The 15,809-nt window shown below is 37.2% G+C and overlaps 1 protein-coding gene across 4 annotated transcripts; it reads right to left on the bottom strand.

Moving 5' to 3' along the window:
• Positions 1–802: 802 nt before the first annotated feature.
• smarcc1b (SWI/SNF related BAF chromatin remodeling complex subunit C1b) lies at positions 803–15,740 on the bottom strand. Of its 4 annotated transcripts, none has more exons than XM_079877911.1 (28): positions 15,525–15,740; positions 14,705–14,824; positions 14,412–14,497; positions 13,435–13,516; positions 13,252–13,344; positions 12,959–13,028; positions 11,176–11,245; positions 10,993–11,068; positions 9,790–9,912; positions 9,574–9,647; positions 9,314–9,435; positions 9,171–9,230; positions 9,044–9,078; positions 8,803–8,915; positions 8,569–8,640; positions 8,361–8,474; positions 8,125–8,278; positions 7,250–7,360; positions 7,031–7,090; positions 5,497–5,755; positions 5,251–5,400; positions 4,477–4,526; positions 4,267–4,360; positions 3,297–3,430; positions 3,050–3,184; positions 2,374–2,530; positions 1,215–1,286; positions 803–1,136 (listed from the first exon to the last, which is right to left on the bottom strand). In XM_079877911.1, the coding sequence occupies exons 1-28, from the start codon at positions 15,678–15,680 to the stop codon at positions 1,090–1,092; spliced, it is 2,889 nt and encodes a 962-aa protein (XP_079734037.1). In that variant the 5' UTR covers positions 15,681–15,740; the 3' UTR covers positions 803–1,089. The 4 variants fall into 4 exon arrangements, with proteins under 4 accessions (XP_079734037.1, XP_079734036.1, XP_079734035.1 ...); XM_079877910.1 differs by having other exon boundaries at positions 9,314–9,438; XM_079877909.1 differs by having other exon boundaries at positions 9,574–9,653.
• Positions 15,741–15,809: the final 69 nt, after the last annotated feature.

Here is a 15,809-nt window from a genome sequence, read left to right on the forward strand (position 1 = left end):
ATGCAGCTTGGATTGAGATACAAAAAATGATGCAAGCGGGTACCACGAACAAAGCATCTGAAATTGGGTCACCCATAGACGCCAGTCCACACATAAGCAGTTTGTTTATATGTGCTGAAAGGAGGGACACTTAACAGCAACCTAGCTTCTACATTATTAAAAAAAAATGTAGCATCTGTATTCTTGGTCGAATATGAAATGGATCAAAATTACTTTCTTACCAGTGTAATTTTAGTATTATTTATATAGAAATATGGTATTAAGATTTTTAACATTTATTTCATTTCATTATTTTTTTTCATATTTATGTAGATTTATTATATTTCAGTTTTAGTACTTCAGATTTTCAATATCAAAAACAATTTGTAAAAATAAATAAATAAATAAATAAATGTACTCACCCTTATGTTGTTCCAAGCATGTAATTCTTTCTTCAGTGAAACAGAAAAAATACATGAATGGAAATAAAGCAGCTAATGTTTTTCTCTGAAAATCTCCCCTTGCATCTCATTTATGAGCTCCACAGCTCCCATTCCCTTCACTCTCATATATATGGAAATTTTTTATCTTTTAAAAATTTAAAGCAGCAAAAATACATCTGAAACAGATCAAGGAATGGTGCAGCTCAGTTTTCTTCATAGTTGACAACAGTTCATTGCCGCAAAATTGCGAGATACTTTTATCACAAATATCAAATTAAATGTTTTAAATGTAGCAGAGAATAAGCCGCCAAATTTAAAACATAAAAGTATCAGAAAATCTTCTGAAGTAAACTCTTCAATAGATGAACTCACAAAAAAATTATAACTTCATATAAAAGATTTATTCAGCCACAAATGTTTTAGTGCTTGGTGGCAATACAAAAACAGATCTACAAACATTAAGTACAGACAGATATGACAATGAAAAGTCTCAAATCATATCCTTAAATGCCAGAATCAATGCTTAAAAAATATTAAATATACACAGAATAAGTGCTATTGTAGAGGTGAATGTTGGTAACTTGTACATGATGTGACCGTGTCCTTCATGTGATCTTGTGAGTTTGGGTTTCAAGGCGGTGAAGATCTAACTATCCGTTAATGGACATTACATGGGTGCGGCCCCATCAGCCTGTGAGGACGGTGGAGTTTGGTCTGGGTTGGAGAGAAAATGAAACTTTTCGAACACTGTGTCAGTGTTGATTAGAATTTGAGTTGTGGCATGTTACTCACACATGCCATTGGGAGCTCCAGGCTGGCGAGCACCCATCATCTGTCCAGCACCAGCACTGCCCACCGGACGTCCTGAGAGGGATGCAAAAAACACAATATTATTAAAGGACAAGTTCGGTATTTTACACTTAAAGCCCCATTTACAGATCGTTTCTGATGAAATAGAACGGTTAAGATTAAAATTTGGACACATGCTGCTGTCCCGAGAATTTTAGGTTTCTTTCGCTTCTCCCCCCCACCAACAGAATGGCAGCCTATGGGCACTGGAACAATCCTTCCAAAAAACGCATTAAACTTTCGTTTACAAAGACGTGAAACTCACCGAGTGGTCAGGGGTGTTCACTGATATGCTCACACAAAAATCGCTGCAAAAGATGCTTTCCAACAGGTTTTATCGCAGTTTTTGTCAAACACACACACAAAAAAAACTTGGACAAAAACTACGATAAAACCTGTTGGAAAGCATCTTTTGCAGCGATTTTTGTGTGAGCATATCAGTGAACACCCCTGACCACTCGGTGAGTTTCACGTCTTTTCACTGAATGCTGCCTAATTGGGCTTACCTTGAAGGTTAAATACACATGATCTAGACACCAATAAACAAACAAGTGACCATGTATTTGCAACTAAACAGTCATTTATGCCATAAGTTAACATTAACAGTTGAGAGAGAAAACGCAATAATTTATTGGATATTTATGTAGTATTTCTAGTGCTTGAAGTTTTTCAGGTAGGTCTATTTCATTTATGTCTTTGTTCTATTGTAGTTTGTTTTCTTTGCTCTTTCTTAATGACAGTTTACTTGTCTTCAGGAAGCTTAAGAGTTTTTTCAAATTTCAATGATCAAATTTTTTTTTATATCATTACCTTATTTAAAGCAAAAATAACTATATCATGATGTATATCATTATTGTGAAATAAAATGACTCATATCGTGATATAAGATTTTGGTCATATCGCCCACCCCTAGTAGCTACTTTGTGGAACAACTGATTAGTCCAAACCAAATTCAATGCGCATGTGCATACAAAGTACGTGCGGTTACAAAAAACGGGTGACGCGTGTACTATTCTGGTGATGAAATTTGCATCACGCGCACTGCATGCAGACCCTCGCATACGCGTAAAAACCGAAGTACACTTTGGGCCTAAGGGTGTACCTTGGTGAAGAGGGTTGTATGCAGTACTGCTGTTCTGTGTGGCTCCAGCTTGCTGCTGAGGTTCCACGGTCTGTCGTGCCTTCAGCTCGGCATATTTCACCTGCTCCAGGTGGAAGTTCTGCCTCTCTGACAACAACTGTTGTCTTTGCTGCTCCAGCTACAACATACAGATATCACATTGAGTTTAAACATCCTGAAATGTCTACGGTAAAAATGCTGTTGGCAGTCAAGAAGATCTTTGGAAGGTTTGGAACAACATGAGGGTGATTTTCTCTTTTGGGTGAACTATCCCTTTAGGACAGGGGTGGGGAACGTTGATCCTGGAGGGCCATTGTCCTGCAGAGTTTAGCTCCAACCCTAATCAAACACACCTGAAGCTAATCAATGTCTTCAGGATTACTGAAGTTGCAGGCAGCCAAATGTTTTATTCAGGGTTGGAGCTAAACTCTGCAGGACAATGGCCCTCCAGGATCAACGTTCCCCACCCCTGCTTTAGGAGATTAATGAAAATTATGAATGCATTATTTAGCACAAATAACTTCCAAAAATAAATTAATAGCAATTAAGACGCAGGTCGAAAAACAGTGCATTAAGAGAGAAACTAGTGTCCTCTCAAACGTTTCCTGAAGACTTAAAGAGATGCCAGATCTTGTTTGAATGAGGCACACTGACTCACAGCCTCCTTTTCTCGATCCATAATGGTCTCTAGCTCTTCAAAGTGTCTCAGTTTGATCTCCAACTTTTTCATCTGAGTCTCAACCAGCAGAGCCACCAGAGATTTGATCTTCCTCTCTTCTACTGCAGCCAAGTGCTAGAGGGACAGAAGAGGAAGAAAAAGAGTGAGTTCAGATGAATCACTTTTTTGGTCTCTGTTAATGATCGTGGTTCTTTAGGGGTCACATGCAATGAGGTTTGACATTCACCTTTGCTTTGGTAGCTGCAGAGGCCAGTGCTGAAGCAGCAGCTGTTGCGATGTTGACCTCCACCAGCTCAAGCTCCACCCTCCTCTTCATCTCCTCCCCATCCCCTTGGGTGAGGCACATGTCAAAACTCTCCTCTGGAAAGACATACAAACAGTATGAAATATAAAGAAATCCAGAAATCATACACAATAACACTACCTACAGTAGGGACTACATGATTTTTTTTTCACTAGTTGTCTAGAAAGTAATAAACTTTGTAAGAAGAAACAAGCAAAGATGACACGGGTAAATGGGACCAAAAGCATGCATTTACACTACTGTTCAAAAGTTTGTGGTTAATTAGATTTGTTTATTTTTTAGGAAATTAATATGTTTATTTAGCAAGTTAGACAGTAAATGCATTAACATTGTTAAAAAAAGATTTCTACTTTATATAAATGCATTTTTTAAAACTTTTTTTTTAATCAAGGTATCCTAGAAAAAAACGTACCACTGTTTCCACAAATATATTAAATATTAAAACATTGTTTTCAACATTAATAATAATAATAATAATAAGAAGAAGAAGAAGAAGAATGCTTCTTGAGCACCAAAATGATTTCTGAATTATCATGTGACATGTGAAAACTAGAGTAATGGCTGCAAAAAATTCAGCTTTGCCATCACAGGAATAAATTACATTTTAAAAAATATTAAAATAGAAATATTAAAATATATGTAATATTTCACAAAAACTTTCAAAAAATCTTATTGACCCCACAAAGCACTTCTAACATGCTTTGTGAATATTAAAAGCTACAGGTTTACTTTGTTTTTACTATGTTTGTGATTCCAAATATAGTTGGCATCTAGATTGTTATACAAATCTATGGGGGAATGTTAGGGAGAAATGTTAGATAACATCACATAAATACAGAAAATTTGCATACTATGCATACTGAAATCTGTTTAGCATCAGTTATGCTCTGACCTGCTGTGCTCTCCTCTCCTCTCTCTCCTTCACTCTCTTCTTTCTCCTCGTTCTTCACACGCGCTCCCTCTCCCAAGATGCTGTCACCCTCAAGCTACAACAGAAAATACATGCACAGTGACAATCATATTTTCCTTTTTAAGATTTGTAAAGCAAGACTATAAAACAGCAGAATGGATGATTATTTGTATCTGAAGAAACTTCTCATACCTTTTCATGCTGATCATATTCAGTGTTCATTGTTTCTATACCACTCCCGTCTAAACAAAAGAAAAAGAGAACCATATTTTAGTCATATTCCTAATGCTAATCATAATCTTTATTATATAATATTTGGTGTATAGAGGTCATATAAGGTGATATGACAAAATGACATTAAACATTATGAAAATTCTTTCGTTTACTGCCCTCCCCTGGACTGTTTCAAGTACGACCATTCCAAGGACTCTAAAATGATTCTTGTTTTAACATACACAATCTTTTAAAAGTTTGGAGTCAGTACGATTTTTTTCATGTTGAATATTCTAATATATTTCAAAAAGTAATTTAGCCAAATTTACAGTACCCATTACTCCAGTTTTCAGTGCCACATGTCATTCTAATATGCCGATTTGGTGCTCAAGAAACATTTCTTATTTTTATCAATGTTGAACACTCATTATTTTTGTGGAAAATCAAAATTTTCAGGATTTTTGGATGAATAGGAAGTTCAAAAGAAGAGTGTTTACTTGAAACATCTTTTGTAACATTATAAAATGCCTTTACTATCACTTTAATGCATTCTTGATAAATGAAAATATTAATTTCTTTAAAAATCTTATAGATCCAAACTTCTGGAAGTTAATGTACATCTCAGGTAATTTGATACTTACAGTTGGTTTTAACATGCATTTCAAATGTGAATTCGGGGGAAGAGTTTTGATGTTGTGACTACACACATCACTTTAAAAAAACATTACACGCATAAACAAGTGAGATAAATACCAGTCTTTTCTGAATTGTCATCAAGTCCTGCAATCCCGCCTGTTTGGAGCATAAAGGCCGGATCTAAATTATGCCCAACTCTCTGTGCTTTGTGAAAGCTGGCAGTAAATAACTCTGGCGGGGCCTCTTCTCTTGCTCTTGAGAACTCCTCTGAAAGACAGTTAAAACATTACATACGTATTTTATCTCACCACACATATCTTCAAATCAGTACACACACTAACAAACAAACAAACAAACTCTTACCTAAAGCTGCCTTGGCAGCTGCGGAGGCCACTCGAGGGTCCACCACAGATGCAAGGAAAGCAACAGTGCTCATTACAGGGTTCCCTGACTGGCTGAAGGGAACAGGCTGATAGGCCAGAGGACCCATTGAGGCTTCAGAGTTCTCTAGGTACGGGTCCTCTATGGGCAACCGCAAGAAGTGAAGAATACAGTCATCCTGTGTGCGGCTGCCCACGTGCTCCGACACCTTATTCCAGTCATCTTTATACATCTCCAAAGCCTGAGAAGAGAGATATAGCATTCAAAAATGACAAATAATGAAAACCTATTTCAGGCCATGGGCCTCTTAATCGTCAGAAAGCAGATACTCCCATTATACTCGGTTTAAAACAGAGTTCGAAATTACATACTCTCGAGTAAGTACTACTTACTTTGCAAGCACTAAAAAAAGAATGAATATACTACATTCACCATGTTGCCCTTATCATGTGACCTATCAGCATCAGCTGCGTCGCTTCACTAGCTGCGTTTCCATTAAAGATTTGCGCAAAACTTTTGCCATGTTTTCTAAATGACGATAAACTATTGCGAAATGACGGTGTTTCCATTTCGTTTGTGCGACTAAAACGTAATTTTTTCCTCTCGCGATAAGTCATTCCAAAAATCATGGCAACTACCACACTAGCCATTATTTTTAATCGAAGGAGACGTAGGCGTGTTATCCAAGCATTATTGGCAAGGAAAGCCCCAAACATACTGCGTCATCTTTAAAGAATGATCAACTTTTACGTACGCCAGGTAACCTGTAAATGCAAAAAAACTGTTTCCATTGCAGTTTTGCAAAATATTCCTTTTTCGAATTGCCTGAAAAACCGCATCATGCGCTCGTAAAAACTTTTTCCTGATATATGGGAGTTTTTGCGAAATTGACACGTTTCCATTGGGCGTATTTTCAATTTGCGCAATTTAAAGGGTAATGGAAACGCAGCTAATGTCATTCACAAATCCGCTCCCGTAGCCTCATGGGATAGTCAAGTGTCCATTGTATGCGCACTTTAGAATCTCGCCGGTAGCAGTAGGTCATCCGAATACTTTTTGCCTACTCTTTTATGAGAACTGTAAATTCGGACATACTACTTCTGTCACATACTGTTTTTTCCATACAATATAGTAGGGAAGTATGTGATTTTGGTCGCAACTTGGGTGTTGCATTTTAAACCTGACATATCATAACATTTGTATTAGTACCCATATTAAGTTATTTAGCTAAGCAATAATATGATAATCATTATTATATATTATGACAATTATTAAAATGATAATAATAAATTATTATTATTATTATTATTATTATTATATAATTACTATTAAATATACAGATCCATATAGATTACATTTTAATTTTGCTTGATACATTTTAATGTGGAAAGGATAATAGAAATGTAGATGGATTATAGATTCTTAAAAAAAAAAAAAATTGTTATTAAGGTTGTGTTAGTGTCATTTGCAATTGCTTGAAATAAAAAAAACATTGGAAACTGTTTGAATGGCTTACCTCCAAAAGCAAGAGTGTTTCCTGTTCTGTCCATTCTCTCCCTGCATTTGCACCTTTACTCTAAAAGATGAAAGAAAAAGAAAAAAAATAAGACAGAAAAGCAAGCATGCAGTATTGAGATGCTAAAGCTTAATGCAATCAATGGATTCTAGAAATTTCCGGTAAAGCACTGTTAAATTGAAACCATGAACGTTGCAAACACATTGTTTTTGTTTTTACCTTCGGATGTTTCTTAGTATAAATGTCAATCCGTAGACCAAAATTCTGCAGGTCAGATGGTTTTTCTCTCAATTTCTCTGGGAAATGCAACATATGCTGAGAGGCTGAAACCTTTCAACACACAACAAATGAACAATATATCAAATTTATTAAACATTTTGTAGAATGACCATTAAACTGTATAATTTTCCTAGGCAACTGATTGCTTTCAACTGAAATATATATTTCATGTCACTTTGTAAGATACAGTACGTAGACAAGTAATAACTGGAAAAATGTAGAGTCAAAACACTTTTGGGATTTATTTTGTGACAAGGACTGGCTGAATGTAAGAGGTGATCATTTAATCGAAGAGGTGATGATTTAGGGTGCTCTCACACAGTCAGTTTAGTCTGAAACGGGGCACGGTTTGCATGAAAAATTGGTAATGTGAAAGCTGACAGCAGACCCGGAAGCCCAAAGGAGGTGGTCTGAATTTGGTTGCAATTGAACTGTGGCACGATTTACATGAATGTGAAAGCAATTCAGACTTGGGGGTGCACTTGTTTAGGAAGTAAAGTAACCTGTGCATGTGTTTTAGCAGATGGATGACATCACTAATTCAATGATGATGATGATGATGATGATTCACCTTGGATATAAGCGAGCAGTGTCATTGTGTAGAGTGAGTGCTATCTATCATGCGCCGTGCACGTTTGTGATGACATAAGAAGAAGGCAAATGCACCAGGGTTCGATAGAATCAAATCAGTGTGAAACCAGACCAACGCTTCGGGGGCCAGCAGGAACAATCGTACTCAGACTCTGACTCGTACTGCGGCAAACGTGCCCAGTGTGAAAACCCCCTTTAAGCACAAATGTCATGTTTGTCAATACCTGTAAGGGTCTGTGTTGTAGTGGGACGAGTCCGGACGGTGAATCTGTAAGAACGTTAAAGTGTGGCGTTGGGGGTGGGCCCATGGGGAGGGGTCGACTTTCTGCATCTACCTGATAATTTATCAGCCCCCACTGCTCCAAAAATGAATGAACCCTAAAATGCACATCAGCAAGTTTATAAATGAATTGCAAATTATTTATGCACCGCTGTCAAAGATACAAATGAATACACACACCTTATAAGTGCACACACATCTCCTGTCAGGTTTCGTCTGCAGGAGGCCGAGGTCAGATACTCCTGAGGGTTCAGCCGGTACGTGTCAATCATGAAGTTGCGGTATGCAAGATATCTACAAACAAAATATGAACATGTTTATTTTAAGTTCAGTATGGTGAATCTGATGCAGATAGTATGCGCATATATGCATATTCACACTGACTTACATTTCTGGTGTTTTGGACTTATTTTTCACATTGAAGAACTCGGGCAGAGCTCGTCTCTCTATATGATGAATACTAACACACACACACAAAAAAATCATCTATTACTCTATGTAAAACTGTATAGGAATGGTAAATGCCCGAGTATGGGCAGAGCACTAGGCCTCAGCTCTGATATCCATGTAAAACTGAGAATTTGAGTTGGTGTAATCTGGACACGTTCAGTTAAACCCTCACCAGTTGTAGTCGAACCATGAGGTATAGGTGGGCACAATGATGTGATGCGTTTGCTCTGTGGCACTCTCCTCCCCCTCCATCCCACGGCCGAACTCCCTTTGCTCTTCCTCATCCTACACACACAATAGGTCAGAACTCACATATTTGAAGACTGTAGATGATCTAGTTTGACTGTAACTGGGTGCTGGATGTAGATTTTGTGTTAAACTGGACAGAAGGCAACCATGACAAACTGACTTACTCTGATACCAGAGAGCAGGTCCTCTTCTTGGTCATCTGAGAGGAACACATAGATATTCTAGGTTACTACTGAAATCACATGAATACAAACAGCTTCACTGAACAGTGAATTTCACAAACAAACTTACCTAAATCAGCCATAATGCCTCCTTTAACCGGAGTGTTTTCACTGTCTTTTTTCAGGTTCACTGTAGCCAATGAGAAATAAATGTGTTACACTCCCGACATCAACATGAGCACTAAGCACAGAGTAGAAAAAAAAGAACCTTACCATTTTTAGGCAGAACGACCTCCTCCATGTTGGGGACTGGTGTGGGATCCTCCATGTCTTTAGTGAGATCCTCCTCTGGCTCCACCTCCTCTGGTTGGCCACGCCTCTTATACACCCCTGAGCTACTGGGTTACACCAACATAAATAAGTTACTAGTGAAAAAAGCTAGTGATTTGGCCACTAATGCTCCCTGACTTCCCGCATAGGTGACCGAAAAATGTGACATAGCAGTGACTACAAAGTAAGAGATGTTCTTTAACCTTTTCTTTCCTCCCTTCTTCTTAGACTCAGAGGATGGTGGAGAGGGGGAGCGCCGCCGCTTTTTCACAGGTTTCTGTTCCTTGTGAAAGAGAAAACAAATAAAAGAGTCTAAAGGACAAAACTACAAACCAACTGCAACTACACACTAAAATAAATTTTGCAAAACATCTAACAGAGTTAAAAAAATTAGCATGAAATTAGACAAATTAACATACCTCTGTGCTTTGGTAGATACGCCTGCGGAAACTCATACTAATCCCATTCTCGTCAACCTCATAGTCTTCCTCGTTCATCCACTCATTATATATGTCAGTGTCAAGAATCCATCTGGCATGAACCTAAGAAAAGGGTGTTCGAGAAAATATTCACACTTTCCTACCATTACAAATAAAAGCCCATCTTAATTTTATCTCATATTTTAATTAGAGATCCACCAATGTATCAGCTGCCGATTTTTATCCATTTTTTAAAATTTATTTATCAATTTAAAACCTTTAGCATGTCTGCTATTATAGCAAAAAAAGGCTGAATATAAACCCATAGTTTATTAATTAAGTGCATGAAGGCACAGAGTTGTGTTGTCTTTCTGTTTATTAAAAAATATATAAGATTATATAATAAGTCAAATATGAGAAAATGATGTTAATAAGAAATATTTGATAGCAAAAATAACCTCTGAATTTTGTCATGTTTTTATTTGCATTTTCTTTTTTTAATGTGTGCCTCTCTTATATTGTTGGCCTGTTGAATATTAAATGAATTCAATCCATGTTCAATGAAAATGATTTGATGATGCAGCAATAAACTGGCTAGTATACCTTAAAGGTGCTGTATGTATTTTGTTTTTGTCTGGACTAAAGCATAAAAATACCATTATGTTCACATACTTGTTTCTTCAAAAAACACTGCTAAAGCCAGTTATTCTACTTTAAAATCTACATTCCGTGTCAGAATGTCTACTTTTTTTTTGGTCTGTGTGATCTCACCCACTACCAATTTACCCAATAGTATTTCGATACACCGGTTTGCCAATCGGAGGAAAACAGCATACTGCAGACATTGAAGCTGTCAATAATACATACTGCACCTTTAATTCATGTGTTTTTGAACTTTGCACTAATGAACTAAATGAAAACAGTAATCTATTTGAATGACAAAAGTAATGACATAATACTTCTTCAAATAACTGAGCAAGTGACAAATTGATATCGGAATTGGCCAATAGTTGTTTGTTAAAATCGGTATTGGCAACAAAAAAAAATTCTATCAGTGGATCCCTAATTTTAATCATTTTTGGAACCCAACAACAGACAAGACATGCAAAGATTAGTGTGGGGGATCATGGGAACTCAAGGCATTAATACTTTTATTAATTATATTCCTTTATTATAATAATAATTTATTAATAATTTTTTCACCTTCAAGCACCTGTCTGGGTTGGGAGGTTCCTCCACTTCACCATCTATTTCATTTGCTGATTTAAGTGAGTCATAACTAATAAAATATGAAACATATATCATCATTGGGTAACAGAGCAAATTGTAGCATTTTCTAATCTCCACATTTAGATTACTTGTGCGAATGTGTGATGTATTCTCTACCTGTCTGGACACATGCCCCAATGTACCATCACATGCCGATCCAATCGCATCACTGGTCGAAGCCACTCTTCTGGAAAAGGCCCAACAGTGAATGTTATACATGGTGTATCTGTAAAACTGTTCATATCTCCCTAAGATGCTGCACATTTAACCAATAAATATACATCCATCCTTCCTGCACAGACAGAAAGATCAAATTATGTCAGGACCATTATCATCAAAGATTACTGACAAGTAGCATACAGTTTGGATTGGCAGTAATGTTCTTTTCTGGATTATGGTTTTTCATATATTCCCTTTCATTCAGTGTGTAATATATCTGTTTGTGAATGTAAACGTTCTGCAAAGTTGTAAAGTCGAAAGTGCACGATAAATAAAAGTTATTACCTCTCAGAAGAAAGAATCGATTCTGAACCGCCTATACAAGTCGTCTGTTATTTGAACCACACTGTGTTACCATTAAACGTCACTAGATAAGACATTTGCATAACGCCCGCCTATGTTGTACGTTGTCCGGCTGCGAACAACTTGACCGCCCATCAAACACATCACTGCTTCTCAAATCTCGGAGTTCAACGTGGGTCAGTAAGATGGGTCAGTACCCAGTTTATTTGGACCAGCTTGCTCCTCAGAATCACAACCTGCAAGTATGATTAATTATTGATGTATAGATTTTCTACCGGTTGTTCAAAATATGTAGTTTTGTGTTATATTGTGTACGTTTCCGGCTAACCGGTCTTACTGAAATACTTCTGCTAAGCAGCTGTGGGCCACTGTTACCTAAAACTGTGTCTATTAATGCAGATTGTCTGTAGTTCTTACAACTCTGAGTAAAGATAAAGGATGGAGCAAGATTTATTTTGCAAACTTTAATGTTACATCAGTCATTCATGTTAGTGCTCGGCTTCCACATGTGCACCGCAATAAATTCGAAATATACACATCAGTTTGTTGATGCTGATGGTGAGGAATTACAGTTGCAACATCTCATTATGTACCTCAAACTGAGTAGTGTATCACTGAGAAACATCCTGCTCAAGTTGTCCTTGCGATGAAGGTTCGGACTGAATAACTAGTTCTTCCAATGTTTCATCATCGGACTCGCGCTAGGATTGATATGGTAAAATCAACGTCATCGTTACTGTCTATACAGTGTGTACACTCTGGAGGAAGCCTCCAGAGTTGAAGTTCAGTTATGGTAATGGGTGATTGTTTCCGACAGGCGCTGTAAGCGTTAGACCAATCACAAAAGACTGGACCATCTGACCAATCAGAACAGAGCAGGCTTGCAGAAAGGAGGGATTTAGAGAGACTGATTCATCCGACGAGTCGGTTGAGAATCATTGAAAAATGTGGTGATGTGCAATGTATATTGTGAGAAAATGAAAGTGTTTTTTGACCTTTGATGCATGTAAACCTGTTGAAGAAGACCTCCACAACAAAATGAGGAACCTTTAAAATAGCATAATAGGGGCACTTTAATGTTCTTAATGACAATAATTTCATGTAACGACATAAATCAAGATAAATTACAGTCTGACTCGAAGAGGAATATCAGAAAGCCAAGTCCTGACTGTGGACGAGAGGAGCAGCAGATGAAAGGTAATTAGCTCCTGAGCAAGACGATAAAGCTGATAATACGGAATGGACCTATATAGGGATGCTGTGATAGGTGTCGTATTCCTTGTATAGGTAGACGTGGATCAGCTGAGAGTCAGTTGATGTGAGCTTGACTGACGTGACCTGCCAGAACTAAAGCTATGCTCAAAATAAATATACACACCTTCATCTGCTGTGGAGGATGATGGGTATACCTGGTGGGTGGCTTGTGATCTCTCCTCTGTCACTGTGCCCTGAAAAGGCAAGACAAATTGTGTATACAGTAATCAACAATGTGCATATTAGGAATATGCTCAATAAAGCAACTAGTTGAGTATGTGGCATAGATGTTACACATTATTATTAGATTTTAATCGTTTTTTTTTTGTGTGTTAAGAATACTTGACTACAAAATTACTCTAAATACCAATCTGTGTTAATGATTATATTTCTCAATTTCTTTGTTTTTCCACTGACCTGGTGTCGCACAACAATGTCTTTGAGTTTAAGAGCTTGCTTCTGTTCAAGATCAGGGGACAGGTACACCACAGGTCTCCTTAATAAGTTATTCTAGCAAAAACAAAACACAGAGGTCAAATACTGTACCACACTTAGATTTGCTTATGATCTCGTCTTTGCAAAAAATCTAAGCTCAAATACCTGTATGAGAGTTTTCTCCACACAGACGAACATCTCTACATTGCGTTCCACTCTGGATGGATTCTGAAGATCAAAGCGTCTCCTTTGATTAAAAAAAAAAAAAAAAAAAAAAAAATTACACAAGATGAGATAAATTTGACAATATTTATCGGACACTAAATTTTATTAGATAATGAATCACAGTTTACATTTACAGTTAGCAGTGGGAGGTATGATGACCAAAATCTTACGTCATGGAACAGCATAAGTAAAAAAATTATTATATCATCATTCTAATATATTTTAAATCATACATACACTACCACTCAAAAGTTTGGGGTAAGTACGACTTTTTCTATTTTAAGAAATGAATACTTTTATTCAGCAAGGATGCACTAAATTGATCAAAAGTGACAGTAAAGACATTTACATTATTTAAATAAATGCTTTTCTTTTGAACTTTCTAACCATCAAAGAATCCTGAAAAAAATGCATCACAATTTGCACAAACCTATTAAGCAGCACAACTGTTTTCAACATTGATTACAAAAACAAATGTTTCTTGAGCACCAAATAAGCATATTAGAATGATTTCTGAAGGATCGTGTGACACCAACAACCGTGAAGGCTGCTGAAAATTAAGCTTTGCCCGTCACAGGATTAAATTTGATTTTAAAATACATTAAAATAGAAAACAGTTATTTTAAAATGTAATAATATTTCACAATATTACCGTTTTATTTTTAAGCAAGTAAATGTGTTGGTGAGCACAAGAGACTTCTTTAAAATACCTTAAAAACTCTCACTGACCACAATCTTTTGAATGGTAAAGTATATATAGACTTGATGGACATAAACCTAAAGATTTCACATTAAATGCTATTAAATGCAAAGATTTCACTTTAAATACAAATAAATGGTACATTAGAATCTCTACATACACATTGTACACACTTCCGCCATTATACCATCCAGCACCATTCTGCATTAATACTAACCAGCCCTGTTCGGTCTTAAACTTGTAAACCGATCCCAGAATATGACAGAGAGCACTGCCAGGCCTCAGATCCTGAAAACACTTTGCCTGAGGACAAAGAAACAATGCTGAAACAAACTCACACGGATCACTGATAATTCTGCAAATCTAGGTGTCATGCTTTGACTGATCTGGGTGTGATCCTTGACTCAGTCAATCAAGTTACAGATGAAAAAACACATACATAAATTTACAGGAATAAAGGTGCGTATGTATGGGCTTGCCAGAGAAAGAAGTGAAAAAGCAGCAACTCACTGGGAGTTTTGTGAAGCTTGGGTTATTCGCTCGCCGGCCAAATGTGTCTTCCTGAAATTGCAGCAGTTGGATGACCAGACCAGACAGAGACTTGCTGGAGGGAGCATCAGTCTGCACATACTTGAGAGGGGGGGAAAAAACAAAATACTGTAAAGTTGTCTTACTTTTAAAACTGCACAGCAAATGCAAAGTGGCCTATAACCTTAAGAGTGTTGCTTTCTCTACAATGGTCTTTGCTACTCACTGTTCTGGTTTATACATTTTAACAGTTTAAAACATCAGAAGCATCATGGTGCGTGTTACCTACAGTGGATATTGGGCAGGGATGGCATGGCACTGAGAGGGGGTGTGTCAGTCAAGTCAGGTAAACAAACACCTTTTGACCACAAACCTGTTCTCACAAACTTCAAGCTGCTAGCATGTTGCTAACATCAACATTTACTTACATCGCGTCATATTGAAACTACAAATCAGTTTGTTTTGGTTTTTTATACTGAATCAAAGGGTGGAGTTATGGAGCTGGATATAACCATAACTTTATTGCTAAAATGCACAGAGGATGATGGTTGTGACTTCTGTCCTGTCAATCACGTATTCTGTCGAGTTAGCTTTTCATTTCTGTAACGTTACTATATAAGACAAACAAGACAAAATACCGCCACATAAAATATTATTTTAAGAGTCATTATAAGACGTTAATTAGAAACAGAAAGCGACAAAAAGAGCAAGACAACCATAGCTGTCTGTAAAAAAAACAAAAAAACAATTAAATCAAAGAAAGCTTCGGATATGGGGTCCTCCAGCTATCTAGCTCGCTAACCTTTTTATAATGCTTTCCAATCCAACTGCGAACTGTTTCCATCTGGGAGATTATTTCCGGGCTCTCCCAGAATTTACAGCACGGTCCACCGTCCATTCTTCTGCTCAATGAAGAGCTGCAACTGGCTTGACTTGTCGTAGGTCCCGCAGCAGCCATTGTTACATGCTAATTAGCCTCCGCTACCCAGAATCACTGAAGACTCCACAGCGCCTCTAGCGGTTAAACCAAAAAAGGCGCCAACGACGCCTACTGCATACTACGCAGTACATACTGCATAATGGCCAT

Source organism: Squalius cephalus (genome assembly GCF_949319135.1).
Source record: "Squalius cephalus genome assembly, chromosome: 8".
In the NCBI taxonomy this organism is placed as follows: Eukaryota; Metazoa; Chordata; class Actinopteri; order Cypriniformes; family Leuciscidae; genus Squalius; species Squalius cephalus.